This window comes from Ambystoma mexicanum, chromosome 1q (assembly GCF_040938575.1).
Source record: "Ambystoma mexicanum isolate Mex_15411 chromosome 1q, UKY_AmexF1_1, whole genome shotgun sequence".
Lineage (NCBI taxonomy): Eukaryota > Metazoa > Chordata > Amphibia > Caudata > Ambystomatidae > Ambystoma > Ambystoma mexicanum.
Window position 1 is genome coordinate 454,076,363 of NC_090922.1, and position 13,451 is coordinate 454,089,813.

A 13,451-nucleotide genomic window follows, 5' to 3' on the forward strand; every position below is an offset into this window, starting at 1 on the left:
AGAATTATATAAGCACCATTGCATGAATATCAGTCAATTAAATACATTGTAGCTAATTCTAATAACAACCTTAATCAGTCACAGTACAATTGTTAACATCATCTTATCGATTTGAATTAAAAATGTCAGTGCAGCAATAGTAAGGGGATCTGATGCCCACGCAAGACTCTTGACCAAAAGTTGTCATCAGACAATGTTTGCTCATTAGGTACAAATCCTGCAAATAGCAAATGCTGCTTATTGGCTAAAGCGGAACAGCAATCAAATAGGAGTTCCCTAGTTTGTATGGCCCCAGCATTCTTGCAGAACTCCCAATAGTGCTTTGCCTCATCCTTTGTAGAACAAACCGCCCTGATGTCACCTGTTTTCAATATATTTAACCTAAGTCATAAATATTGGTCCCGCCAGTAAGAATTAGGGAATTTCTGTAGAGAAGTGAGAATAACTCCTACAGGTATGCCACATTTAGATGAACTAGTATATAGTCTGCAACTCCTAACTTTTTAAAATTGTTTCTATCCAGCACTCTCTGAATAAAATCTTCTTAACCAAGACCGGATTATCTTGCAACAGATCTTCAGACATGTATAATTCGCCATAATATAGTTCTCAGCTGTGATCTTAGGTCCTATATAGGCCCTGAAGTATTAGGTAACATGTAAGAGTTCAGGACTTCTAAGATTTAATTTGGGGACAGTGTTGAAGATTACAACAAAAATAAACTCCAATTATGCCATGCACTCATTGATACAGACCTAATTCGTATCTTAGTGCTGTAATTGGGAAGCAATGTGGTAACCCCAGAGCCCTTTTCCATATTATGCCCTCTAACCTTTCCCAATTCACCTTTCTTAATAGGTAGGCTATTTCTGTGGCATACAGAAACGCAGGGATGATTTTAAGTCAATAATACTCGATCAAAGGAGCGATTGAGAATCTACAATACCTGATCTTAATATGCTTCATTTGAGCTGCAAAACTGACCAGCCCTAGTTTTCAATCAGGCCATTATGTACCCTTTATTGGGAGTAGCCATGATGTGACAAAGAGGTACGTAATACATGATACCGGAACTATTTCTGACTGTGCTAAATTCCAATTATAGTTCTAAGCCTTTTTCTGATTTTTCATGAAGCAGACTATTTTCGTTTACCATGGATTAATAACTAGTTCATTTTCTTTTGCATATTAAGAAATTCCCATTAGTAATTTCTGAAGACCTCTTTGTGTTTTAGCCACTAGCAGATCGTCGTCGGCATAGGCAGGCCGGTGGATCTTCTTCGGGACAACTTTAGGGGGGGGGAGAAAGGCAAAGGGCATAGGATAGTTACCCAAATCAGATATATCAACTTGTTCAAGCTTGCACAGTCATGCACACACACACATACACACACACATAAAATACACTACAGAGCATTCAAACCTTTTATCAAATTACCTTTATTCTGGTGTTGCGGGGCACAAGCACATCTGGATTTATCATGGGTGGGTTGCTGGGAGAGAAAGGAGGAGCATGTTATGTTATGTTATGTAATCAAAACCTCTAAAGCGCACATACACCCGGAGGCATCTTGGCGCTAAGGAGACGAGCAGAAAGGAGCGCAGCTAGAAAAGCAAGGTTTTTAATCCTCGACGAAAAGCAAGATGACTAGTAGTGTTGCGTAGTGGAAGGGGAAGGTCATTCCACGTTCTTGCAGCAGTGACAGAGAAAGCACGGCCACCCTTACGGGCCAGCTTGAAATAAGATACAACCACCTGCCGGGTGGTAAGAGAGCGAAGGGTGCGTGAGGGCTGATAGGGAGCGGATTTACTTTGTAGATATTCTGCTCCAGATCCATAAAACGCCTGATGTACTATGCACATAGACTTGAACAGAATGCGCTGAGCAACAGGGAGCCAGTGAAGTTGTCGCAGTAATGGGGTCATATGGGGTCCAAAAGGAGGGCGGATAATGGAACGGGCTGCAGCCGACCAGTCAGGTAGGCAGGCTGCGCCAAATAAAGTGAGTTGCAGTAGTCCAGGACGCTAAGGACCAGGGCTGCCACAACCGGTGCCTGACTGGCAGAGGGGATAAAGGGGAGGACTTTTCGAAGAACCCTAAGTTTAAAATGACCTGATTTGCAAACTGCTCCGACTTGCTCGTCCATGGTCAGGGTGGCCGAGAAGCGAACTCCAAGGTTCCTAACTGATAGGACGGGTATAGGAAGAGGGCCCAGTCACGGGGGCCAAAAGTCAGCCGTCCAGAACACATGAGGGTAGAAGTACCCACAACCAGGACTTCAGTTTTTGTGCCGTTTAGCTTGAGCCAATTCAACGTCACCCATAGACCAAGTTCCTCCAGACACCTTTTTAATCTGTAAGCTGTTTCGTGTTTGGTTAGGTCAAGATGAACCAGTAGCTGGGTATCATCCGCATATGAATAGAAGCGGAACCCATGAGACTCAATAAGGAACAGCAAATATCTTATATAGATGTTGAACAGAATAGGGGAAAGCGCCAAGCCCTGAGGGACACCACAAGAGAGGAAAACAGGAGCAGAGCAGAAAGGGGGAAGCGAGACTTACTGCGAGCGATTAGTAAGAAAGGCTATGAACCAATTGAGGACTTGACCAGAGATTAGGGCCTCAGAGAGCCGTGAAATAAGAAGAGAGTGATCAACGGTGTCAAACGAAGCGATAGATCTAAAAGCAGGACTTCTCCAACACCGCCCTGATCGACAAGACGCATAAGGTCATCCATCACCGAGTTAAGAACAGACTCGGCCCCTCTGCCAGGTCGAAAGCCAGATTGAAAGGAGTCCAGAAACTGTGTGGATTCCAAAAATGTGGATAGTAGTGGCGATACAAGTGCCTCCATGACCTTCATCAGGAAAGGCAGGAGTGAAATGGGACGATAATTGGCCATTATTTTCGGGTCGAGAGAAGGGTTTTTTAGCAAGGGGATCACTAAAGCATGTTTAAGTGAATCCGGAATCATTCCCGTAGTGAAAGAGTTGTTAACTGCTGACGTGATAAAATCAATCAGGTTCATAGACGTCTCCTGCAAAAGAGCGAGTGGTATAGCATCAGTAGGGGATGCAGATTTGAGCTTTTGAATGGTAGAAAGAACCTCAGTATTAGAAAAGAGGGGGAAGAATGACCAGCAACCTCCCGTCGAAGGGGGTAGCGGGAAAACTGGGGTGCCAGCAATAGCTGCCGCCTCCACCATGATGTTATCTCAAATGGTGGTTATTTTAGAGAGAAAGAAAGTGGAGATAGAGTCGCAGAGCTCTTGGGAAGGGGCGACTGCATCTTGCGCTAATTTTGGCGTGGAGAGAGATTGCACTAGATCAAATAGCGCCTTAGGCCTTTTTGATAGCCTCTTCTACAGTTTGAGCAAAGTAGGCCTTTTTGGCAATTACCACTTCGCCATGGTAGGCAGCTAAAGTGTTCCTGTACAGGATTTTGGAATTAGGAGAGTAGCTGCAGCGCCACTTTCTTTCCATCTGCCTACACAAGAGTTTGCTGTCCTTGAGCTTAGGCGAAAACCAGGGCTCAGGTGGTCGACTGCGCTGTTTACATAGTTTGTAAGGTGCCAGCGCATGTGCAGTAGCAGAAAAGGCATGTGGGACCAAAATCACAGTGACAGGGCAGAGTCACAAAACTTAGTGGCCTACTGATAGCAAAGCAGTGGCAGCAACAAGCAGTATTGATATGCCACTCAGCAGCTCCTTCTGCATGCAATTTATGTAAATGATCAAGTGCCAGCCCAGCAGGCAGTGACCCGATGGAGCACATCAAATTTCTTTCCTTGACCAAGCAGAAGAAGTCGGGTGTAGGGAACTGTCAAAAATAAGGAGGAACTTGTTTCCAGGTAATACAATGATTGATGGGATAGGAATATTCATTCAATCGGTCTTGTAAGGTTCAGGCACACACTTGATTGGATGAATGCTCTACAGGAAGAAAGCAGCTAGATAAAATACTTTGAATGCTTACAAGCATCGGAAAGCCCAGATACATCATGACACTTTGGGAACGTTGGCTTGCCAACTTTCAGCCAAAACTAAAAATAGGTACATACATTAATACATAAATAAATAAATCATAGGTTTCCAGCATTCTTTTTTGGTGTAGCCACGTTAGGGGGTAAACAGGATTATTTCTGAAGGTCATATATTTCTAGTTTTATATAGCACTGCATGGCAGAGAATTCAAGTCTGAGCGCTTTTGTAGCAGGTGCTAGTAATTATCATCATTAGGGCTGGCTTTGTGGTACTCAATTTAGGACCTTAGAAGCATGAAGGGATGAGTCGGCACAGAAAATGTATTGAACCCTTGTTCGAGAGGTAGTTCCTCCTTATCGGAGACGCACATGCTACGTGTAGAACTAACGACTCCTCACCCTTATTGAGCAACATAAGGGAGGGGGTCACTTGCGTTGGTTCCTCGTGGTTTCTAAATCTATTATGTCTTTGGTAGTGCAGCCCGCTAATGGACCTAAAATACAATGTTTTCTGTATTGCACATCTGAAAATCAAGAGAAAACAAATTAATACCACTTCTCTATCCATACTCTATGTCTTCTTGGCCCTCGTGACTCTATTTCAACCTCACTCTCTCAACTCGGCTGGCTTCCCTTCCGCTCACAACTAAAATTTCAATTCCTCTGTCTGGTCTACAAATCTCTCCATGATCTTGCCCCCCTATCTCTCTTCCCTCCTCTCATTTTACTCTCCCTCTCGCCCTCTCCACTCAGCTGATCTCTACCTTCTCACTGTGCCCCCAGCCCCTTGCGCCTCCTCACTCTTCCCCTCCTTTCAACTCTAGGCCCCCTTCCACTGGAACTCCCTACCTCTTTCTATCCACTCCTCCCCTACCTACTCATCCTTCCGCTCCTCTCTGAAAGCGCTTCTCCTCCACTCGCCCCTTGCCTCTCCTTCCCTACCTCTCTCCTAAACCCCCTGCCCCCTTCCCTTCCCCTGACTCCTTCCCCCTCCTCCCCATACCTCAAATCAGACACTGAAACCACCAGGGGCGTGGGAGGTCACCAGGGGGCTCCCCCCCTTCCCTTCCCCTCCCACTCTTCCTGCTGACCTCAAATCAGACATTGAAACCCCCCTCACCTTCCTCCTCTTCCCTCCCCGCCCCCCTTCTTCTCCTTCTTTTACATAAATTGTTCTACATACTGTATCATTGGTTTGTCTCATGTTTGTAAATATGCTTCTTTCTTTATTGTACATTGTTGTTATACTGTAAAGCGCTTTGGTTTAAAGCGCTATATAACCTCAATAAACATAAACATAATAAACATACAATCCCAAACTCATACACTCTTGACAGTGTCAGCCTAACCCTGAGGGTATATGGCGGTTTCGTTGTAGGGTTTGCGGTAGGAAGGGATGGAGGAAGGGCATTAAGGTGGGCATGGAGGGTGGAGGGAGGTACAAGAGTGCCCCCATGCACCTGAACTACTGAACCACTGAGGAATGCATGCTCCAGATCACCAGATCTTTCATGTAAAACCAGCATTACCTCGAAATATAAAAGTCTTGTGAAAATTGTATGCAAAGCTATGCCAATTTACTGGGCTGAACCTTTTTTCCAGCACAAAGCGGTTTGAAGACCTCATTGCCCCCTTCAGGCTCAACGATGGCTTCAAGGATGAAGCTGCAGTGAGTGAAATGAGACATGACTGCCCCTGGAAGATCTCAGACGAGGAAATCAGGAGGCACAAAGCAAAGGTAGGCGACAGAAGCAGACGTGGTCATGACTTCTTATCTTTCCATTTTTTGGGAGACTGCAGGAAGCTTCAGATGTGACTTATGATGGCTTCATATAGGACACAAAATGCTTAAGAGAATAGCCAACGCATGTACACGTAATGGTTGGGCAGATTAGTAGGCTGTAAGCAATATATCTCCAACTGCATGCATTCAAGTCTGAGGACTGGGGTCTTTAGTTTGCCCGGAGTGGAGAGAAATATTGTCTGACCACTGCCTTGGGTTAAGCCCTTGGTAGGCATGGCCTATACACGACCTTGTTTATTCTGATATGCACTATGATGGCTCAAGGCAAACACGAATTCAAATCCACTAGTGGCACAGAGCATAATCTTCCCGCTCAGTGCCTTCCAAATGATCTTTTGATGTAAATAATTGTTCAACCCTAGCTTGTTGGCATTGTTCTGGAGGGATGAGTGTGGGGTTTATTCACTCGCATGGAAGACGTTTAGAGCTGTAGGGTGCACTCATTTGTAGTAGCGTTTACAATGTTAAAGAACCAGGACAGTTGTGGAGGCATTTTTAAGGAAACCTATTACCCACTACGTGGGAGGGATTTGACCGGAGCCTGGTCCTCCTATGTCAAATGATGCTTGTCACAGGTGTAGAACAGACACAGTGTACGGGAGCCCCAATAATTAAGGGGCTACTAGATTGTCCCATTGCCTGTGTAGGTCTTTCTGGAAGGAAATGTCAGTGGCCCCACCACATTTATCTGGGGGTCCCCTCATTTTGTTTTGTGTCAAGTACATTGCAACCTTACACCAGGATGTGATGTGGCTTACAGTGAAGTATCATATCTCATCTCAGATGCCCATAAGCATCTTAAAAAGCTACACATTTACATGGATCAAAGTCATTACAGACTGCACCACAATACATATTAGGCAAGGGTCATGCAACCAAAGCCCTTGCCTGCAGTAGTGGGGGGGGGGGCACTTGATGTGGAGAGACAAAGGGGGGGGAATAAATAGAGTTCTCCCAAGTGCAGAATTTGGTATTTGAAAATGTATTCTGCCCGAGAGCCAAAACAACTGTAGTGCCTGCTTTTTATGTAATTTGTACAAGACTGGCCACTTTGGCTGTCTCTTGTTGTATAATCTCATCAGCCGCTACCGAATTTCAGCTTTTGATTGTCTTTTGTAATCTTTTGTGACACTGAGCCCCTAAGCGTGGCAACATATGCACAGTAAGGGAATAGTTTCTTACCTGTAACTCCATTTCTCCAGCATTGGTATCTTTCATGGATTCACATGCTTAGAATATTCCCCGTCGTCAGGCTGGGAATCCCCGGTACATTATATAGACCCTTTCCCGTAGGAAAACTTTTTCGACGCTTATGCGTCCTATCCACCTCGTTTTGTATCATGCGTGCCCGTACCGTCAGGACGTCATGATATAAATACAGGCCCCGCCCCCGCGCTCCCTCAGATTTCGGCCCCCAAAGTAGTGGGGGAACCGGTTTGCATGTTCAGGGGAGGCAGGCGGGCGCATGTGAATCCATGAAAGATACCAATGCTGGAGAAATGGAGTTACAGGTAAGAAACTATTCCCTTCTCCAGCATTGGATCTTTCATGGATTCACATGCTTAGAATAGATTACATAGCAGTACCACCCCCAAAGAGGAGGCGTGCATGCAAACCCATATACTTTCTTCGCAAAGCCCGTTCCTTATGACCATGTATACATTAGAAATCGTTAACATAGGAAAACGAACCACATACAGTCATAAATTCCACAGGATGCAACCCCTCAGCCGGGGCTTACCTTATTGGAATGGGTGTCGGAGCACCGCCTGTCCCATCCGGGTATCTTCGGCATGTTGCTGCGACAGGCAGTAATGGCGGGTAAAGGTGTGTGTCGCCGCCCAGGTAGCCGCCATGCAGATGTCCCCCAGAGGGACGCCGGCCCACAGTGCCGTCGACGATGCCGCTGCTCTAGTTGAATGAGCTCTTGGCCGTCGTAGAAGAGGTTTCCCTGCCCTGGAATGGCAGTACGAAATGGTAGATGACACCCATCTTGACAGTCCTTGCTTTGAAATGGCTTTTCCTCTAGCACCCAAACCATAGGCCACGAACAGCTGTCTCGTTTCTCTGAACGGTTGCGTACGATGAAGATAAAACTTGAGGGCCCTTTTTACATCCAATGTGTGTAACATGCGCTCCGCTCCCGAGCATGGCTCCGGAAAAAACGTAGGCAACACAATAGAGGAGTGTTTATGGAACACCGAAGGAGCTTTTGGTATGAACTGTGGGTTAGTGGCTAGGACAACCTTGTTCTTGAAAATTCGTAAGTATGGTGGGTCTACCATTAGAGCCTGAACTTCTGAAATACGTCGGGCTGAAGTGATGGCCACCAGGAAGGCCAATTTCCACGACAAAAACTTTAGAGACGATGATGACATTGGCTCAAAAGGCGGCTTCATAAGAGACGTTAAGACCAGATTGAGGCTCCACTCCGGCGGAAATTTCTTCTCTGGAGGGAAACTCCGAAAGAGGCCTTTAAGGAATTGCTTAATCAGGCGGTCGCTGAACAATGGTGCCGAATGCCGTTGACGAGTAAACCTGGAAATGGCTGCCAGGTGTACTTTTATTGACGATACCGACAGGCCCTTTTGAGCTAAGAACAGCAAGTATGGAAGGAGCTGTTCCGGCTTAATCGATTGCGGGGCCAAACCTGGTTGATCCTCGCACCATTGACAGAAACTTCTCCATTTGTACGCGTATGAGGCGTTTGTGGAAGGTGCTCTTGCCGCTTGCAGGATACGCCGACAGTCCTCTGGAATCGTTAGCCGACCAAATTCGGCGAAGTCAGGAGCCAGGCCGTCAACTTGAGGCTGTCCGGGTCGTGATGCCAAACGACACCCTCCTGTCGAGACAGAAGGTCGGGGGTCTTCTGGAATCTCATCGGTTCCGCCACCGCTAAGTGTAGCAGGTCTGAAAACCACACCTGTCTGGCCCAGTACGGGGCCACCAGAATTACCCGACATGGGTACCTGAGGATCCATTGCAACGTCCTCCGGACAAGGGGAAATGGAGGGAATGCGTACAGGAATTTGTTCGTCCATGGGAAGGAGAACGCATCCCCCAGTGAGCCCTGCTGAGGCCATCTGCTTGCGTACTGATGGCATTTCCTGTTGTTCTTCGTCGCAAACAGGTCTATGAAAGGATGTCCCCATTTCTTGAATACATGTTGTAGTTGTTGGTCGTTCAGCACCCATTCGTGAACTTCGTTCATTTCTCTGCTGAGGGAATCGGCTTCCACATTTTTCACGCCTGGCAGGTGGAACGCTAAGATTTGCATGTTGTGTTGCAGGGCCCAATGCCAGATTTTCTGTGCCTCCGTCGATAGGGACCTGGAACGTGTCCCTCCTTGTTTCCTCAAGTAGAACATCGTAGTGGTGTTGTCCGTCATGACACGCACCACCGAGCTCCTCAGTTGAGGAAGAAAAGATTTCAGAGCCCATCGCACTGCTCTCAGTTCTAGCAGGTTGATATGCAGGGAGGACTCCTGCAACGACCACTGGCCTTGTACCTGTAACGTATCCAGATGAGCTCCCCATCCGCTTAGCGATGCATCCGTCACCACCGTCTTTTGGAACTCTGGTTCCAGTAGAGGCATTCCTTTTGTTAGATGAGTAGACACTCTCCACCAGCAGAGTGCTTGAACTAGTTGTTCGTCGACGACCAGTCTGTCGGACCAGCGACCTCGGCTCTGCGCCCAACGGTCCGCTAGAAATTCCTGGCAAGGTCTCATAAACAGACGGCAGCTGTTTATCAACGGAATGCAGGACGACATGGTCCCTAGCAGGGACATGTACTTGCGCACTGAAACCTTGGTACCGCCTCTCCATTCCGACGCCTTGCTTTGAAGTTTCTGAATTCTTTCGCTGGATGGTCTCACCAGGCTTGTGTGTGTATGAAACTCCGCTCCTAGAAAGACCAAGGTCCTCGAAGGCTCTACGGAGGACTTGTTGAAGTTTATTGCGAAGCCCAGTTCCTGTAAGAGGGACATTGTGGCCCTTAGACTGTCTCGTGTTTGTTCCTTGGACGAACCTCTGACCAGCCAGTCATCTAGATATGGATAGACATGGTGACCATCCTTTCTTAAATGGGCCGCTATAGGGGCCAAGCACTTGGTGAACGTCCTGGGGGAGGACTTGAGCCCGAACGGGAGGACCTTGAACTGAAAATGCTTTCTCCCGACGACGAACCTTAAATATCTCCTGTGTCGTGGGCGTATTGGGATGTGAAAATAAGCATCTTGAAGGTCTAGTGATGATAGATAATCCATGGGTTGCACCGACCTGATAACCTCTTGGAGCTTTAGCATTTTGAATTTTAGGCTCTTTAGCCACTTGTTGAGTACCCTCAGGTCGAGAATGGGCCTCCATTTGCCGTTTGGCTTCTTGACAACGAAGAACCTGGAATAAACTCCTTGTCCTTCCTGTGCCGCAGGAACTCTCTCTACCGCCCCTTTTCGCAACATAAGCGCCGCCTCTTGTCGTAGGATTCGGAGGTGGGGCTGTGTCGAGAATAAAGGAGGAAGACGCGGAGGCTTGTCTTTGAATTGTAGCGCATGACCCATGCGAATCGTGTCTAGAACCCATCGATCTGTGGTGATGCATTTCCATCGGTCGAAGTGATGAGAGACTCGACCCCCCAGGACGTTCCGAAGGCCGTCATTGGTTGCTGGTTTGCTTGTTCTTCGTTGACGACGGACCCGAGCCTCGCCGCCTGGAGGCTTGATAGTCCCTGCTTCTACGTGCCGACTGGGACGCTCGTCTGAACCCTTGTGAAGAGTACGAGGGCCTGTTAAATCCACGGTCCCTCGAGGCTCCAAAGCGGGAGTTTCCAGAAGCACCCCTGAAGGGGCGAAAAGAGCGAAAGTTTCTACCCGTTTGAAGGGCGCCGAGGGACCTAGCAGTATCCGTGTCTTCTTTCATCCCTTTCAACGCTTCATCAACCTTTTCGCCAAACAGGTGTTCCCCTTCGCATGGCATGTCAAGGACTATGTACTGGACTTCAGGACGGAAAGTAGTACATTTGAGCCACGCTTGTCGACGAAGCACTACTCCATGGTTGATTTGTTTGAAGCCAGACTCTGCTAGGTCAACTGCGATATTAATAGCGTGGTTCGAGGCCTCTTCGCCATCCCGCACCAGTAACATAGCTGCTTTCCGGTGTTCGTCTGGCAGGTGTTCTAGGATAGGGGCTAGTTTGTGCCACATTTCTCTATCATATCGTGACACGATCGCTAAGGAATTGGCTGCTCTTACTGTCGTCGCTCCGACCGAGAGCACCTTTTTTCCAAAGGCGTCCTGCCTCCTAGCCTCGCTTTCCGGTGGCGTTGAACATTTTTGCTGTACCCTGGCCTTCCTAGCCGCTGCCGCCGACACAACCGAGTCAGACAGAGGCTGTGATGTTAGACATTTTGGAGTGGACTCCGGAGCTTTAAACTTTTTCTCGAACCGTCCCTTTATGGCTGGCTCCGAGAACGGATGGCGCATCGTCTTGAGACCTTCTTGCCACACGTGGTCCAGGATTGGGATGGCAAATACCGATTTTCTCCTTTGACCCATGTGGTCAAAAAGGAAACAGTCTTTCTTCTGCTCCTCAGGAATCAAGCCGAACTCGGAACAAGCTTTTCCCATCATTGCATGGAAGGCTCCCACATCATCCGGGGGAGATGGCTGTGTCTGGCTCCTCGTAGACTCTAACTCTACATCCAAATTCCAGGTTGGGTCCCTCGACGGTGACAGGGAGAAGTCACCCAGTATAGAGTCGGACTCCGACAACTCACCCTCCTCCTGAGCTCGAGGATGATCTTTTACCACCTGGGGAGCCGATGGGTGTTTAGTCGTCGAGCGAGCCGTACAAGTTTGTTCGTCGACAGAAGGTACAGAAAAAAGTGACGATGACGTCCCAGGTTGGGGGAACTGCGTATCCAGCCGTTGCAGGAGCTTCTGAAGAGTATTAAGCACATCCAGAGACAAAACCGTCTGGGGGTCAGTAACGTGGATGATATAGGTACCATACCCCCGCTCGCACTCATCGTCGTCGTCGCCGACGTGGAAGGCCGTAAGCCTAAATCCGAAGGCTGCAGAACCGTGTCACCTTCTCCTTCCGCCGAGCAGGCCGTGTCTGGCTGCAGTAAGACCTCAGGGGGGATCGGGTCATAGACCTCTGGCAGCCAAGCCATAGACTGAGTCTCCGTCGACGAAGGAATCCCAACCGCTGCTGCCTGAACGGTAATAGGCATCGTCAATGACACCGAGGTCGACGAGCACGTCGTCGTCGAGCCCTTAGACTTCGTCGTCGATTTCGATGCCGACTTCCCGGCTGAAGCATCTCGACTCATGGAAGACCTGGGACGGTCCCCTGAGGAGGATTTTGACAGCGCTAGCCTCTCCGTCTTAGATGATGAGGAGGAGGAGGGCTTTTTATGTGATGAGGAAGATCCAGCATGTTTCCCCTTATGCTTGTCCTCAGTGCGAATTTCCGCTGGCCGTACCTTTTTCGATGGAGGCTCCGACTTGCTCCTGGAGGCAGTGGAGCCAACTTCCGAAGCCGGGTAGGCACCCGCTCTGTCATTAAGCCAGTCGACCAGCCTTCTTTTACGGTCCTTAAGGGTTTTTTGGGAGAAACCCTGGCATATCTCACATGTATCCGCCGTGTGGTGCGGGTGGAGACAGTAGATACAGTCCATGTGGCCGTCTCCTTCATAAACGTTTTTGAGGCCACATGTTGCACACAGGCGAAATAACGCTTTTCCAGACATAATTCTCCAGAATTTGAACTTCGCCGAAGCGAAACAGAAAAAACAACCTAGTTTTCACTAGTAGTAAACACGAGGATCCCACTACTTTGAAAGACGGTTGAAATCTGAGGGAGCGCGGGGGCGGGGCCTGTATTTATATCATGACGTCCTGACGGTACGGGCACGCATGATACAAAACGAGGTGGATAGGACGCATAAGCGTCGAAAAAGTTTTCCTACGGGAAAGGGTCTATATAATGTACCGGGGATTCCCAGCCTGACGACGGGGAATATTCTAAGCATGTGAATCCATGAAAGATCCAATGCTGGAGAAATTGTATGAACTGAGTGATGTATTTGGTAATACAAAAAAGTTTAACAAGTGTTTTGATCAAATTGGTCCTGTGACCCTGAGGATCTTTAGTTCAGGTGGCCAGGGCACGGCCAACGCCTTTGGAACCAGACCCTAGGGGTGTACCAGTGCGGGAGTATCACCCGGACAGGGGGTCCTTTGAGACTGCAGGAGGAATGCCCTTGGGATAGGCGCAGTATTCCCCACTTTCCGACACACCCCTACCCAACACCTCCTCAGTCTACATGGGATATTTTTAACCAAGTCCCATCCTACCCCAGTACTTTTCCTTAAAGGAAAGAAGCCGAGAGCTCATGGGAAACCAGAACTCATGGACCCATAACCATCTACCGCCCCTGATCTGACAATACCCTACCCAATTTTCCGATAATTACCAGGAAACACTATGACTTCCCACCCCCTCCCTTTTTTTATACAAACACTGAGACGAAGAATAGAGGGACTGAGTGGATGAAGATCACTAAGAAGAAACACACTCAGACACAGAGGACAGACCCTTCCTTTTTAACAACAGACTGTCCTCTTAACAAGGACAGGCAAGGTCTGGCCTCCCTCTA

At 48.1% G+C, this 13,451-nt stretch overlaps 1 protein-coding gene across 1 annotated transcript in view; it reads left to right on the forward strand.

Annotated features, from left to right (window-relative positions):
• Window positions 1–13,451, forward strand: part of SLC12A3 (solute carrier family 12 member 3) — a 480,556-nt gene that overhangs the window by 460,101 nt on the left and 7,004 nt on the right. The window contains exon 24 of the mRNA XM_069640343.1: window positions 5,587–5,722. Coding sequence (XP_069496444.1) covers window positions 5,587–5,722 — 136 coding nt within the window. The remainder of the gene's footprint in view (window positions 1–5,586; window positions 5,723–13,451) is intronic.